The sequence below is a fragment of the Parus major genome, chromosome 5 (assembly GCF_001522545.3).
Source record: "Parus major isolate Abel chromosome 5, Parus_major1.1, whole genome shotgun sequence".
Taxonomy (NCBI): Eukaryota; Metazoa; Chordata; class Aves; order Passeriformes; family Paridae; genus Parus; species Parus major.
The window spans coordinates 49,512,874-49,530,519 of NC_031774.1; the positions used below are offsets into that span (position 1 = coordinate 49,512,874).

Consider the following 17,646-nt stretch of genomic DNA (forward strand, 5'->3'; position numbering starts at 1 on the left):
TGGATTATATTAGCAATAAGGTATAATTGAAAGGATTATCATGAATGTAATGTTTCCCTTCCAAAAATTCCAGGAATGCAAAAATTAGTCTCATGTGCACTGCATGACTCATGTTTTTAATGCTGGAGCTTCATTTTCACTCATGAGGAATTCAGGCTCAGGGAAATGATACCACAGAAATTCTCATTGAATTGACAAAGGAAAATCTTTCTTTTGCTACAGCTAAACAAAGCCTAGGAGAATTGTGTCGTTAGAGAGACTGTCTTGGTTTAGCTTCAGGCAATGGACATCCTGCACACCAAGAAGAGACACTGCTGTCCTTGAGGGATCAAATGGATTGCCCTAAAGAGCTCAAATTCTACAGATTTGGCTCAAACCAAGCAAAGCAGCTTCCTCTTTCTGGATTTCCCCAGCTTAACACGGCAGATAGCTTTAAGCAGGCAAGGTGAGGAACCCTGCCACATTTGCATGGAAATTAGTAGCAAAACATTTGTAAGTCACAAGGTGAACAGACTGCTCATGGGGAAGGTGCACAGTTATCCACCAAGCACCTGATATTCTCTCCCTCTTTCCTTAATCTGCTTTTTTCCAAAAGTCACTTTTATTTTTTACTGAGAAAACATTTCAACGTATTCATTAGAGATAACTAGCACTGCCTAAGTGAAGAAGAGTTCCCAACATCTAGATTACATGTATCAGCAGCATTCCAGGGCTGTCTTTTACAATGGAAGCTAAATGTTAGCAGATGAGAAGTTTCATGAAAGAATATGTTGGAGAACAGGAAACAGGGTTTTGCCATCCAAAACCAAAATGATCCTCATCTGCTGGTGCCACAGATCGTAAAGCTGATCATCTGCTCTCATCCAGAAAGCCCCATCCCACGCTGGGCTGCCTTTGCTGCTGGAGAGGACTAGGGTGGGACAAGCAGGTCTGGAGGAAATGTGATTCTGCTGCACGCCTTGGAAAGCTGTGCTGCTTTATCGCCTTTGTTCTCAGCATCTGTTCAGGGTGTCCAGGGGTGGGATGCATGGGAAGGAGGAAGACACTTTTTCCAATGAACCTACATCCAGAGCCACTCATGCTGATCCTTCAATCTCCCTTCCTCAACTCTACATACACCTGACTAATAACAGCAGAGATACCATCTGGGGTTAGCTCATTATGTGTTTATTACTCCTTTGTTTACTTCTTCATAAATATGAGCTGTTGCTACCTGTGCGAGCCTGTGCATCTAGCCCAGTTCTGGTGAGCCTTAAAAGCCCCAAATTGAAAATAGCCTAAAGATGTGAGAAATCACAGCCAGCATCACCACCAGTTAGCTAAGGTATGGAAAGAGAACATCGCAACATGCAACATGTAGGCTTGGGTTTATATTTAAGATTTCCTGGCTCGAAGGTACCGTGTTAGGTGGTTAGATGTGGTTATAAATGGAAGCACCTGCTGACATTAATCACAGTAATTTGGCAATGTGGCTACCAATGCAAAATTACAAAAGGGACAGGCACCTTGAAAACCTAAGTCCAGTTTATCATTGGCCAGATCAATTATCAGACAGAGAGAATAACTTTCCTCTGTGCTCTGTGATCTCATGCAAATGGAGATCTGAGGAAGAGAGGGAGGAAGGGACCATGTTTTTTTATTTGACTGGATTTTTCATTTGGTTCAGTGTAACTTTAAGAAATATTAATCTGCTCCTTCATTTAATTTCATCTGTACCACTGGCCAAGAGAAATGCACTAATTTATAAGTTGAAGCAAGCCTTGAGATAATGTCACCCACCATTCATCCAAATTTGTCACTAGCATCCCATTAAAGCCATAATTATTTTTTAATTAAAACTAAGGAAGCTGGCATGTGTGTGCCTACTTTATACATCTGTTATGGGTTAAAATAGCTTTTAAAAAATGTTTCTTTAGACCGCAGTCTTTTGTGGCCATGGCCAATGCCAAAGAAAACGCAAACTTGCTTATTTTCTCCATGGGGCGCAACACTGCCTATGTGTGCCTGAACAGATTCGACTGGCCGTGAAAAGAATTCTAAATAAAACACAAACATGGAATTTGGCAACGCCACAGAAGCGAGCTTAAGACTAATTCCAGCATGCGGACGGCTCTCACACAGCAAGTCTGGCTCCACTATAAATGAAACCAGGCTCTGTAAAATCGCCAGTAAAGTTTGAGTTAGGATTTAAAGAGACAGCACTCTTATTCCAAGGTTTAAGGGGGAAAAACACACACGTGCAGGCACACACACACATACCCCAGCTTATTAAGGAAATTCATGCTGGCTCAGTAAGTCTGTACGTTGAAAACTGTGTTTATTTTCAGCAGTCATTTCCATTTTAAAAAATGTGAAGTTAAAAAAAAAAAAACACTAAAAAGAACAATTTCACTTTAGACTTGTGTTTTAGAAAAAGAGTGGAGTAATTATGACTTCAGGGACCACTGGTAGTGACAGCAATGAATGAAGGACCAACCTGATGGAAAAATTGAAATGTTATATATAAAATAAAAAAATAAATATGAATGTCCAGGGCAGAGCAGGGGAAGGGAAAGGTGCAGATGGGCAGAAGCTCCATGGACAGGGTGGGCCTGGGACACAGAGCATCCTGTTCCCAGCAGACAGCCAGCAAGCAGGATGGTGACTCACTGAGACTTGCTGGGAGGGAGCTATATGCAATACAGCTCCATGCTGCTGTGTAGATGGAGAAATCTAAGCCTGGGGCAATGAAATCCCCTGGGAAATACCTCCCCAGCAGTGCCAGCCAGTCCCAGAGAGCAAAGACATCTGTGAAGAAAGACTGAGGAGAAAGTGAAAAACAGCTTTCGCTCATCTTTACCTATTAAGGAGAATACAAATTTAAGAAATCTCAGTTTAAAATCACAAGACACAGCCTGACAAACTTAGACAGGAAGGGCAAGGAGCAGATTATTTAAGCAGTAATGGTACTGTCTCCCACACCCTTGCTCTCCCTTACAGGTCTGGATGATACCAGGTCACTGAGTTAAAATTATATCTCAAGTGCCCACCTCAAGCTCTGACCGTTGGGTTTTTTTCTCAAAAAGGAAGAGCAGAAGGGAAGATTTGCTGGGTAGACAGCTCTAAACATGGGAAGAGCTCAGACATTTATGAGTGTGCTCAACTGCACTAATGAACAGTGACAGTGGTGATAGAGGCAGGGGCAGCATGGATGCAGCTCTCACAGCACTCTTCATGGAAAATGGGCAGGGAAAGTGTGAAGGAAATTGGGAAGGAGTTTACACCAATCTCACAGGATTGTTTTACAACTATTCCATGTATCTATTGATAATGATAATGAAGTGTTTGGCTTCAATAGACTGTGGCGCTTTTAAGATTCTACCTCAAATTTACAGTGGAGGAATTAGTTCCTTTTGAAAACAAAAATAGAGAAAGACTGATGTTTTTTGAATTAGGTTTTACAGGAAGGTAAAGTTACTCACTAGTCTTGTACTCACTGTATGTCCACACCGGTCCTGTTCCTAGTTTAATAAACAGTTCATACATTTTTATGAAGGATTTGGATTAATCAATCCATAAACACTCAGATCTAATTTTTGGACATACTTTATATTATAAGCCTGTCTGTGCCACAATAAATTAACTTCCTGTCTCCCTATTCAACCAGAAGGGATGAAAAATAACCCAAAACTCTGTTAGAAGATGCAAACTGAAAAAAATAATTCCCCTGCAGGCAGGAGGCACTTTTTGGGTTTTACTCTCATCACCATGGACAGTTTTAAATTATATGTATTCCCCAACATTTTGACTCTTGCTTAAATCTTGTACATCCTGGAATTCCACAGACCATGTTCACAGCTGGCAGAACAGTATAACAGCACTGAAGTCAGAAACACCTCACAGGAAGATGCTCAGCCAAGCATCCCTAGGCAGCCCCTAACCCATCTCTCAGTGGACTGTTGGCATGGCACAGCACACCCTGGGAGCTCCACGTTTGTCACGCAGCCGTGGAAGAGAGGTAAGGACCAGGTTTAGATCCGTGTCTCACATGAAGTAATCTAGGTCAATACAGGACATGTAAAGAGACAGTCTGACACACAGGAAGGATGGGATACTCCTCTCACATTACCAAGGGGATGTACTGAAAATAATACATTTACAGTTGGCTTAAAATAGCCAGGTGTCGTTTAAACAAGAATTAAAGCTGCAGGTATGTTGTGCAAACAGTTCTTCCCTAACCAGAGGCCCTTTATGTTAATAGCAAAGACAGTAATTTAGAAAGCACCGTTTCACAGCACAATTGCAGTGACTGTCTCCCCATCTCCTTGCTTAGTGCCTGCATTAACCTCATTCCTGAAGTCCCAGGACCTCTGACTCATACAGCTGAATTCATAAAAAATGCAAGCCTATGCTATGTGGGATTTTTGCCTGCTTCCTTCCAAGTGTGTGCTTTAGTGTCTCATTGAACCTGGCTTACCCAGCCTGTGCTATGGCGAGTTACATCAGCTGGAATGGGGGCCCAGAGAAATGGCTCAATTAAAGACAAAAACAAGAGGAAAATAAAGTTACAAAAGGCACGTAACATATACTAGGCTACCAGATTTCTGTATGTACTGCAAAAATGCTTAGAAAAAGCCCCTCCAAAAGAAGGCAATCAGCATAAAAAGGTATGTTGCTAACAGTTGCTCAGCTGTTTACTGCTCAGTGGAAAGAAGGACCGACATGCGGAACACAGGAACCCAGTGGGGCACACACAAGGTGCATCAGCACGGCTTCTTTGACTCAAATCCCATTCTGAGCATAAAGCATCCCATCTGAGCATAGAACCCTTCCTTTTATCTATTTTTATAAAGCACACAGAAAACAAAAAAGCAGAGGTCCTCTGAATTAGCCTTGATGGGACACATGGTAATTTTTTTGCAGTTCTCTGGCCTAAACCTGAGCCACCCCAGGAATAAATGAAACAATTCCTCTAAAATAAATAAAATAAAATTAAGTGATTTCACTACAAGATGTACAACATCTCATTGTTCCCTCCACCTTTCCCACTCTGGCTTGTGAACTAAAGAGCAGTTCTCATCACAGCTACCTACGCCATACACCATAGCTTGCCCTACTTCCTTTGACACTGAGCATTATATTTGTGCATGAGAGATTTATCTCTGTTCTCACAAATTGAACAGGCCAATTCACTTCCTGGCTCAGACACACAAACACATCCGCACAATTCTGACAGAAAGCGAGAAGAAAAGTGATGAGAAAAAGCTACTGCTGAAGGGGCAGGAGGAAACTCCATCCTGAATATGCCAGGTGAGGCTGTACAAGTGAACTGTTTAGCATATGTTATGTACAAATGAATGGCAATTTGCTGAGAGAAAGAAAGAATAATTACAAACATTTATGCCTTGTGCACGTGAATAAAAAAAAAAAATAAATCAGCTTTTAGGAAGCTGGTGCATTGCCCAACCAAAAGGCAAGGCACCTGACAAGCACTACCCCTAATTTTGTCGCTTTTTAGGTGATTGCTTCCTTCCTTCTCTTCCTGCAGTTGATTTCTTCTCTTTTAGGAAGTGTTCACCAAGAGGCATTCAACTCTCTGAAAATGGATGGGAAAACAGCAGCAGCAGGGAAGAGGCTGGTCCCATTCTGCAAACCATCCCTGGCTGTTACTCCGCTGCAGGAACATGAAAGCCATTCCCATCCCTTTGCTGAGCATGGACACACACCATGCTACAACTTCAAAAAGAGGTCTGCTCCTCCTTCAGTCAGCCAAGGTGGTTCTGGACACACTGGCTGCTGAGAGTTGTGGTGGTGCCCAAACCTTTCCTACTGTGACTAATTAAAGTAATCTTCACTTATGCTGGTGTCTTGTAGAAAGTACTGCCATGCAAAAAGAAGACCCCAATTTGTCTGTGTCTTCTGTCAGAGCAGCACAAACCGTGTCATCAGTGGTGCCACTTTATAATCAAGCTATTCTTTCCCTTCCAAACTATCAGTGCTCCCAAATGTTTAATGAATCAAGGGGTTTAAAATGGGGATATTACTATTGGGAGCAACAAGAGACAACAAGGCACAAGAAAGATGCCCTGCAATGAAAAAAAAAAAAACCTGTTAAATGAGATAAACAGGAATGTCCTTCCCTTGCATTCCCATAAGTTCCGTTTTTGCCTCATCTCCCACCTGATACCACCAAAAGCTGTTTGTGCTTTAACAAATATGGATCTGTTGCTGTGTGCTCTCCTGGTCCTTACCTATACTCTGAAGTCACCTCTCCTAATTCAGCCATCACTCAGCAAACTCCAAAAGGACAAACATTCATTCATTCATTCCAATAAGCAAATTATAAAATCCCCTTCATCCATCTTGTTCCTATATTTTTAAATTTGATTGTGGCCAGAGAATTGCTAGCTGGGAATTACCCTTCCCCCACTCGCACATACACCCTTTAAAAATGCAAAATCTAGCCCTCTATTTCAATATTTCTGATGTCAGTGACCGGTGTCAGCTCTCCCCATACAGTAACTGCTTTAAAGCGCTGCATACAGCACTGCATTAAAAATTAATTACACATGCTATTTTATTGATAGTGCATAATGTAATGAGCACCAGCTGTGCTAAACATCCAAACTCCTTTTTAAGACAGCTATAAAAAAAGAAAGAAACTGCACTTCCAAATGCTTCTCCTGTCAGAGGAGAAAAACAGCAACATCTTGGATGGATTTGAAACAGGATTCTTTGATTTAGCTCTCCATTTGGAGCGTTTGAAGAGTTCAGACTCTCGGGCTCAGTGTAGTGGTATGCGATTGAGTTAACTCTCTCAACGTTGGAACCATTGTCCTTACTGCAGGCAACGTTGCCTTGAACCTTTTCGTCCCAAGACTACCAGATTCAGTTCCACCCATTAATATCGCAATTAAGGGCTTTTCTTTTTTCCCAGGATGTCTGGAAATGGCAAGCATCCGCTTTAAAGCACCTTTAAATATCACTATTGCTCCTGCTGGTTCTTAACTTGACATAATTAGGACTTACAAAGTTATAGTGATCAGCCATCTGTCTAGAACAAAGCCACAGCCATGCTCACATTGCCAGCGACCCTGCCCCATGCAGCACTCTCATTTTAGTCACCTCTTTGCAATTTTAAGGTCTCTTCGCTGCCTCTTGACAAACACACCATTCAGTCAAAAAAACAGTCTGTGTTAGATCCACCTATTTTGAGTTTGGATCTGATTTTAATATCTAGTGAGACAGGGAGCTGCATAGACAGCAGGTCACATATGATTTTAATACTTGGATAGATGAATGAACACAGAGATTGATAGATAGGTGTAAAGATGGATGCGTGCACTCAGACTGATGCATTACTCTTTTTAGTGTATACATCTTTCACACATCCCTGCACTCTGTAAGTACTGTCCACAAAGTCAATTCTACTATAGTATGCATTAAATATTTCACTAAAATAAATAAATACGTGTACCATGACTCATAGGAACATCTTTCCTGAATGTTAGCCAGTATTTTATACAAACCTCTTCTTTATGCAGCAAAATGAAAAGATACATTTACAAAGACTCTCAGGGAAACTATAGACCTTTGTCTGTCCTCTGACACTTATACCAAATTCCTCTTTCTCCTCTCAAATAAAGCACCCAGGGCTGAAGAGAAATCAATTTTTTTTGCACCTTTTTCGATTTTTTTTTTTTTTTTGAGACTCCACTCAGCAAAAAATGAGGCGTAAAGTATCAGCCATTGTCCTGGGATCCGATGAGTTAGAAGGTTTGTGCTGGATGAGTTTGCATTCTCTGATTACTGTTTTGTTTTCCATTGATCCTCCTGTGTTAATAAAACCCAGTCTGGAGTGAACAAAAGCTTGCTTCTTGTTCAAGTAAGAAATGTGCTGAGTGCATACCATATCATTAACATAAAAGTTTTTGAAATAATACTTCTTTCTAGACAGACTGTATTAATTGCATCAAGCTTTTTACAGCAGGGTGGTCTAATCTAGCTCTTTTCATTGGCTGACTCCAGTTATAAAACCAACATAAAATGAATACGGTGATATAATAGATGGAGGAAAAAGTATTCTTTTAAAACCTATGATTTAGTTACAGGGACTGCTTTTATCTTTACTGTCACCTTAACCTCTGCCAAGAAAACACCAGACTAGTTAAATGAAGCAGTAAGTAGAATTTCAGTAGCCAAGTAAATTGATATTAGCTTTACAAGATGACTGTGATTTTCAGAATGTCCTAATGACTAACACAGCTGATTCCTTGAATTAGCAGGAGCTTGTTCCTCTCTTCCGAGATACGGCCCCATGCCTTCCTCTATTTTAGACCTTAAATTTCACAGCCCTGTCCATTAATCACTGCTGTCCATGCCCACTTGCTGTTTTTATACATGCAACTAAGTATCATAATTGCTTTCCACCTCCTTCCATCAGCCTACATGTGGGAAGGAAGCAGTTTCACTGTTAGATGAATATATGTGTATTGGACAGATTTAATTATCTTTACAGGGCTATATAAAACCCTCATTTGTAGGCCCAGGTCCAAAAAATTTGGACTAGGTATATATCTGAATGTAAGCACAGGGGATAAATTATTCCCTGTGCCATTACGATCCCCTTTGTCTTATGCTGATTACAATCCTCTTCCTGAGGCTTTTGCACCATAGTATCTTCAAGGCAGAGACTTTTTTTCTTTGGAGAACACACTGTAAAGTGCCATGCACTTCTGCACTGAGATTTTCAATGCTCATTTCTCGTTAACTTTAATGGGAAATGGGCATCCAAATCTCTTAGGCAGCTTTGACAATTTAAGCCTTAATGTACAATATTAATAAATCAGCATCATAAAAAGAGCCTTATGAAGATGTATTGTGAAAAAATAGCCCCACAAAAAGCATTGCAGTATATGTGTGCATGCACACAGGCATATACTTTTCTTTACATAATTATGTCTCTCAACAATCATTTGCATGTCTCTGTTATGCAAAAAAAAAACTGTGTGTTTTACAGTTACTCTGAGCAGTTGCAATTCATTGAAATGAAATAAAAAGCACGCTCAAAAAAAGCACCCTAATCTGGCAAGGGGTAAAGCAAAATGAATGCTTTGCCCATTTATATTTTAGATCCAAGCTACACAACCCTGTGAATTTCATCACTCTATTCCAACTTCTAATTAAATAGGCACTAAAAACATTTGAACGGGAGAACCCAATTCAACTGACAAAAGCTTCTGGGGCAAAATATATAAATAAATAAATACACTGAGAGAGACTGAACCAGTGGTAGAGAAATTTTTACATGAAAAAACATGGACTTTTACTTGCAAATTCCTCATCCTGGGGTGCCTTGAACACAAAGAATTGAACAAAGACAGAGAGGACCACGATCAGCACCGGCTGAGCAGCACAGTGGACATCCAAGCAGACCTCCCAGCACCATTTGCTGTGATTGAAACTATCAGCAGCACGTTTTCTAAAGATCTCTAACAGCTCTGGATGAGGCAGCACGACTTCCTCTGTGCATGACTGAACACTACTCGGCATCCCACACAATCATTCTTATCGAGGTCGGAGATTTCCAAATGCAGTTTTCACACATGTGTACCCCAAATCCCAGCAGCAGACAGACATTTGGATTCTCCAGCACAGACAGCTGGGAGGGACTCTTGAGGGCCCTGTTTGTGAGTGCCCAGCAAAGCTTTTGGAGTACCTGCAACTTCAAGCCATCAGAATCTCAGTCTGCTTGAGAACTGCATGGAAAATCTCCAGGTCCTGAATTAAATAAATGCTGAAAAACAGGAAAGGTAAGAAATGATGAAGGATGAGGGGAGGCGGGAACTGCTGATGGCTTTTGTTCAAAGAGGTAGCCAATTCCTCAGAAGCAAGAACAGGGCTGACAGAATAAAAGGCTAATCAAGTCAGAGAGACAAGTTGATCTCTAAAGCTGGAGCAAGTGACTGTTGTAAATGTCTATATTAAAAAAGAGGGCACAATGCAGGGATTGTCACTAGATTATTAATCAACACAAAGAACTCACTTTTCTATCATTTCCACAAAACATTTTGGGTAACAGAAAGACCTCATAACCCTTGCTGTGGGGTTTAAGCCATGCCTAGGCTTGTGTACAGTGAATACTATGAGAGCTAAGAAAGGGTTAAGTAGAAATAATCTTTTTCAAGGGAAGAAAATGTTTCTTTCAAGCAGACCTTGACCAACTACTGTCATAAACATGTAGCATGCACTTTGATAAAACCCATTCTCTAAGTGTCGCAGACTGCAGCAGTAATTACAGGAAGCCATGATAACAGGTCTCCTCTCCACAGAGCTGGCATCACTCTCCCAGCAAACAGGCAATTCCAAAAACTCACAGCACAGAACTCCAAAGTGAGAACTCCAAGTACGCAAAGTACAAAAGCCTCACCTTCCCCACATTCTTTAATGAGTTATTCCTTCCTTCCTTTTCTATTTTTAGGTGCACTTGCTTCCATTCCCACTAACTGCTGGCATCAGAAGCAAGAGGGAACTGGGGTATCCAGTTCAGTGGTACAATTATGTGCCTCCCAAAGGCATGCACGTGCATACTGCACCAGCGAAGACAGAGGACAGCAAAACATGAGACCAGTTCCAGTTTGGTTTACTGGCTGCTGGGAGAAGAGAAGGCAGAGAAGCTTTCTGACTTTCTGATCCAACGCTCACCATTTTTAAGAGCCTGTCTCGACATCCTTCTGTGGTGGCCAGTTGGTCAGTCTGCCGAGGCTGATGAAGCAGAATTTGATTAAAACAGCATCCCCTGCCACACTGCATGCAGCAGCTTGGATAGAAAATTTAACCAGACCCCAGATTTACTGATGGCATCTGACCACACAGCACATTGCTACAAGCCCAGAGCCTGTGTGCCAGTGCAAGCGGATGGGTGCAGGCTGAGCATCTTCCAGGCAGCACAGGAGCCTTCTCTGTGGGCCCTGAGCCTCACCCAGGATCTACACAGCACCCTGCAGAGTGCTCTTAGCCTCCTCGTGAGAATATTTTATCTTTCAAGACCCACGGTTTCCAAGATACAAATTTAAATTCCTTGCAAAACTTTATATCTCACCTTATCACATCAACGAGAGATGTACAGGAAGATTCTCATGAGATACAGCATACTGTAGCCAAGTGGTACCAGTGCTTGTGGAAGGAAAAAGCAAGCACAACAAAGTTTTGCCAGCTTCAGGGGGGAAACGAGGAACCATTTCCCAAAGGCTTTACTCCTGACAGTGATTGCTGTCTCTCTGAATCCTTTGGTCCTCACACTTCACTTATCCAGCATCATTTAGGGAGCTCCTTATTAAACTACATGCACATTATCATGAATGAGAGCTGTGGAGTTTGGCCCACCACAGAGAGAGTCCATAAACATTTGTGGATTTTGCCGCATCTGTATTTTCTTTTAAACCCTCCCCATTTTCACCTCACCAGCCCACAGTTCAGCACAGACCAAGCCTTGCAACTGAGCCATGCTCAGAAACACCCACTGATTTCAAAGAGATCACTGGGTCTGAAATGATGGGGTCTGGTGACAATATGTCTGTGTTCTCTTTGGCTAGCTTGGTGTGCCTTCATTTTCACATCACTTTCCCCTCCTCGTGGTGATAAAAGTCAGGCATCCAAAAGGAATAAAGGAAAAGAAAAACTGATGGGGTAAGAGGCCAGGGATGCATGGTGAGTTACCAAGGAGCATTTTCTCAAAGCAAGGGAGAAAACAGCATGGAGCACATACATCCTGCGTGCACATGGATGCGGAGGAGAGCCTTTAATATGAATGATTGAGGAGGAAGGGCAAAAAAGAAGGAAATAAAAATACCTCAGATGTTAAATGTTATCCAATTAAGCTTAAAATAAACAGCCTAGAGAGATGAAATCTTGATACTGGGGTATCACATTCTGCAAGGAGTCTCAGACATTTGTTCACAACATGGCACAAACGGCCCGGCAGCGGCCGCAGGTGACAACTGAGGGTGGGCAGGCAGGAGGGGAGGGATGAGGAAATGGAGGGAGTCGCATGCCCTTTCCCACTCCCCATCCTCTTCCAGGGTGGAGAGGGAAGCAGGAAGGGAAGTGGGGGAGGAAGGAGGGTTAGGGCATTTTCTCTGCCTTCCCCATGCGACCCAGCAAAGGCAGCTCTCCCACAGCAAAGACGACATCACTTGGCAGCACTACTGACCTTCAGATAGCAACAAAAAAAAAAGTATTTCTATTACCTGACAACTGACAATGACATCCAAATGTGCCTGACGTCTCAGTCTGAATCTCAGTCTGAGTCCCGCCAACTGAGACTGCACGTGCACCACAGCAGGGCAGGCTAAGGCAGGGCGGGAGGGAGGCCAGTGCGCGGAGAGGTGACGTGATCACGGATGTGTGAGGGTGGGAGGAGGCAGCTATGGGAGCCCCCGGCAGGTTTGCAGGCCTGGACGGCCCTGGAGAAAAAACAATAGAAAAAACTGTCAGTCGGATCTAAGTCTGAAGGGACAGAGGAGGCATCAAACAAGCGAAGTGGGGCCTGGCTGCCTAACGCACAACACGCTTGGTCTGAACCCCTCTCTGGGTCCGGCTGAGGCTGGCGGGCTCACGCTGGGTGGGGGAAGAATAAGAAGAGACCTGGAGGACCTGCAAACCCAGGCTGAGGGCCTGTGTGGGCATGGAGCGGGGTGAGGGTGGGGGACGGCCAGCCCTGGCACTGAGCAGAGCCAGAGGCGGCGGATGTCGCCACCAGCGCTTGCTCAGGGACCAAATCAAAAGGGGGATAATTGTTTTATGGCTGTGTTAATGCACTGAGCCGACAAAAAACTGGGCAGGCTTTCTGCCGAGCCACTGCTGAAGTGGGCTCAACACACCAGCCCGGACAAAGTGCGGTGACTTAGAGCTCAAATGGCTTCAGCGAGGTGCCAGGAGCTGAGCTCCCAGAAGGAAGCCTTGGCGGCCATGCGCTGCCTTCCCGCTTGAGCTGCAGCCAGTTGTGCATTTTGCATGCCCCGATTATGCAGGCTGATTCCCTACTGAGCCTGCAAGGAAGGGAACAACCTTTTTCCTGGTAGCTAAAAGATGATATTGTAACCTCCAACCTTATTATTTATTTTTAACCCCTCTAGGAATCACCTGCCATTTAAAAGCTGCATTTAAGAGTTTTCTCCTGCTTCACTGGAAATGCTTGCTCCTCCTGGCACTAGTCCAAACTGAACTCTGTGGCTTTGAAAAACTAAGATACAAGTCTTAAATATCAACATACACCTGCACAAATACAGACACACACATACACACAGAATCATATAGGAGTCACGTTTTTGACTGGCACAAATTAGCAGAATTTAATGGGAAGCTGAGTGAACGGCACCACTTTCCATCCACTGGGAATCCCAACCCCTCCATTTCAAATGATTCCTGCCACTTAGTTATTAACTAAAGGGTAGCTACTAATCAAGGCCAGTTTCAAAATGAATATATGTGGTGGAGTAGCTGCCATTAAAAAGTTGGCATTTGCCAACAGCTACCGCACAGTGGTAGATCAGAAACCACAGTTTCCCCCTGTTTTTAGATCAGGAAATACGTGTGCTAATTGTGGGGCACCTTCTTTCAAATACTTTCTTTCTAAATGGCGGCATCTCTGGCTGTGCTTGCATGTGCACCTTGCAGATGGATGCAAACATCATGGCAGCAAGCAGAAATATTTATCTGTGTTCCTTCCAACCCTAGAAAAAACATTTCATAAAGGAACCTACACTGTGGCAGCAAGGAATAATGTTTATTCATGCTCCTTCTGACCCTAAACATGCAACATTTTTCAAGGGAGTCTCTCCACCTTGAGAGTCCCTGTTTGGAAACCAGGCCTGCATGTTGATCTGACAGCTACACATGTGAGGCAAATGGGGATACTTCATCCTTGGCACAGGATCCAGCACTCCAGTCTGCAAGGACTGCATTTGATTTTGGCGTTTATCTTAAATGGCTAAGAGACCACCAGTGCAAAACATTTGTGTGAAGCTTTTGCCAAAACCACAAGTGAAGAGTCTAAATTCCCTGTGTAAATACTTGAGCTTCAAGCATTGAGGATAAAATTTGTGCTGTTTTGTGAGGACTGGTTTTAAATAGAAGCCATCTCTGTGGCTTGTGGGACAGGGAAGGACTTTTTTTTTTTATTTTGGGGGCTCTGTTGTTTGACTTTTGTAGCTCTTTGATCTCTCTGGAAGTACTATACAAGCAGGTATCTGCTATCCAGATCATACCTACATTGCATTTCTGGCAATGTGCATGTGAAAACTGATGCTGGACATGGATTCTGTATGTGTAGGCACTACTCTACTCCAACTGTAACAAATATGAATAACGTTTGCTTTTTTCATGGAATAAGGAAAGAATAATACACATTCCCTCCAATGACTTAACAATTGTATCTTATATTCCTAATATAATAAAAACTGCTAGGCTGTGTTGAGCTGCCTGGGTGCCTGTCCTTGCTTGGACATCTGTGAGCTTGACATGGGGATTTAGAGTAGAAGCACAGGGCAGCTACATCTCAAGTTGCACTGAGATGTGTCTGTGGTCTCACCATGACTAAGGACACAGGTCTTGCAGTCACCTGGCCCTCTATGTATCATGATGCCTTACTATGGGTTTTGAAGGAGATTATCACACAGAGAAGCTATATGAAGCCCACCAAATGCATCATCTGACTCCACTGCATAGGGCTTCAATGTGGAGGTCCATGGGCCCTGGCACACAACACTGCCCTGAGAGTAATGGCCTCCTCTCAAGCCCTGGTGTGTCCCACACATCCACTGGCAATGAATTTAATACACTGTGCACAGCCCTGAGGTGTGAGAGATGCAAAAAACTCTCATCAAGGAAGGCCCTCCCAGATCTTACACAGCACATCTCTAGTGTGGAAAGGGAATAAAGGTCTCAAATAGGAGGTTTGTCACCATCTGGTCAAAGCCATTCTCTAAGAGCCTCCCAACAGTGCTACTGGGGGCAAAACAGCAATCTGTTTTAAAAAGGTACCTAACAATTTTACCAGAAGCACTGTATGAACCAGATGCCAGTAAGTGGATGCAACTGAAACTGTCACTCAGAAGTTCTTTTTTTTTGTCCTCATCCTGGAGAAGAGAGGCTTTGGGGATACCTTATAGCAGCCTTCTAGTACCTGAAGGGGGATGACAAAGAAGACAGTAAGGGACTTTTTACAGAACATGTGATGATAGGACAAGGGACAATGGAATTAAACTGACCAAGGTAGGTGTAGATTAGGTTTTAGAAAGAAATCCTTTACTGTGAGGGTGGTGAGAGACTGGAAGAAGTTGCCCAGAGAATTGTGCTCAAGACCAGGTTGGATGGGTCTTCAAGGTGTCCCTTACCATAGCAGGGGCATCTGTTCCAACACAAATCATTCTATGATTCTGTGATTTGATGTAAATTTGAGGAAATCTGAAAATTGCTTTCCTAGTATCACTAAAGAAAGGATTGGTAGAGAGAAGAAGAGTGGACTGAGAGACTCTGGCAGATGATCAGGGATTACCACCAGCATTCCCAAGTCCAGCACTAAGAGACAAATATTGTGTAGCTGCCAGACCAGGAGACTTAAGTCTGCCCTTACAAGCAAAGTTAAATCAAGTGATTCCTCCTCTTTACTGCCACTTCAAGGTTTACTTCTTTTTTACTAATCAGGACAGTCCTACAGAATCAGATCAAGTGGAAAATCACAAAGATGGAAATCATATCCAGTGGCCTCAAGAAAAGGCAGGGAGAAAATGAGGGCTCCACCATTAGGTATATGATACCTCTTCACAGCTATAGGAAAAATAACACTTGTGTTCAGATTGCATTTGCTAGGAACATATTCCCACTTCATCTAGCTCCTCTCTGTGGGATCATATGTGTGATTATTATCCCATAAAGGTCTATTTAAAGCTGAAAATGAAGATGAAGGATCTTCAACTTAACTGTTAGAGGTGACAGACAAACACAAAATAAACAAAGATATAAAGAGAGATAGAGAGACAGATGGGATAGATAGATAGATAGATAGATAGATAGATAGATAGATAGATAGATAGACAGACAGATAGAATCTTAAGGTGGTGCTGAGAGATTTTTGCTCAGCCCACACAGCAACAGGCAAGGGAGTGGAGCTGATCTCTGGAATTCTACATCCAATCGACCACATCACATTGCATAGAGATTTCAAAGAGAAAACACACCTGCGAGCCCCTGACTGCCACAAAGGGCACAGCCACAATCAGCACTAAAGGGAAAGCAAACCGCAAGAACTGCAGTGCAATCTTAGAGGCAAATATCCCATCTGGATGGGGAGAGCAGGCACACACATGCAGCATTGTGTTGCTCAGACATCCCTGACACGATGTGTGGTGCTCGATTTTCCTCTTGGGTCAGCACTGGGAAATCACTCACCTGCACTGCAGATCTCAATTACATATTCTGCATTCATTCTGCATGGATGCAAAGGAGTTTTGCACATAACGTGAGTGTGAAACATGCACAGGGACTGCCACCATATAATAAATACATATGTACTGTTAATGGTAAAGGAAGATTTTGTTCCCATGCTTTAAACAGGCTCAGCATATCCTCAGAACCTGTGCATGGTAGTAGCTCACAGGTGATGTTGACTGCAATGTACCACTAAAAGTAATTCTTTTTTTTTCTCTCTGCTATTTTTAAATTTGCAAAGAAGAAAATAAGGTAAATTTGACATGACCCCAGATGGAAAATGGAAAAGCCTAGATGAACCCAACAAAAGCCACAATCAAGGCATAAATTGCATCCTTTTGTTGCCCCTCTCCCAGAGCCTAGGCATGACTGGCCATATGATGTGGTGTATGTAAAACACCATGCTCCTCTGGCACATCTGCAGAAAAGTCCCTGAGCAAAATACAAAGAAGGAGCCAAAGCAGCATCCAAAACATCCCACCTCATGATGGCTTAGACCAGGGGAAGCAATCCTGAATTAAGAGACCTGGCTTTGCATCTCATGTCACATATAAGTGCAGCCACACGTATCTGGTGTGTCCTGGGGGTTGTGTGCTTGGCTGGGTGGGTGCCTGGGTGTGTATCTGTGTACAGGCAGACAGGCAGGTGCACAGGCAGACGTGTGAGTTGATTAACAGCGCACAAACCAAGTTTTTCTACGTGTTTCTCTGTGCCTGTCTGGGGATAGAAAATCCTATCAATAGCTGGTTAGAGAATAAAGCTTGGCTCCATTATTAAAAAACTCTCTTTCAATAAAAAGAAAAACATCTGTTCAAACAGTGTACGGCGACAAATTTGGAGTGCGGGCTGAAGCATCATCCCTGCCCTGTGCCCGTCATGTTCAGGGAAAATACTGCAGATGTTTTGAGAGGGGTTTTACATGAACCATTGCAGCAGGTTTCCAAAAATGATAGAAAAATCTATCCACTAATCTCTCCAACAGATTTTTTTCCAAGCTTTTTCTAAAACAAGTTGTCTTCTGTGTATCACACCCTCTCCTGTGGACTGTTCCCACCTGATAGTATTGTCTCTTTTTGCAGACACCTACAGTGTTGGGAAATACACACAAGCACACACACGTACACACACAGAGACACAATTCTAAACACACACAAGCACAAACACTTCCAAGAGCGACCA

At 42.9% G+C, this 17,646-nt stretch overlaps 1 protein-coding gene across 1 annotated transcript in view; it reads right to left on the bottom strand.

Annotated features, from left to right (window-relative positions):
• Positions 1-17,646, bottom strand: part of BCL11B (BAF chromatin remodeling complex subunit BCL11B) — a 93,651-nt gene that overhangs the window by 38,538 nt on the left and 37,467 nt on the right. Inside the window, exon 3 of the mRNA XM_015629700.1 lies at positions 12,228-12,443. Coding sequence (XP_015485186.1) covers positions 12,228-12,443 — 216 coding nt within the window. The remainder of the gene's footprint in view (positions 1-12,227; positions 12,444-17,646) is intronic.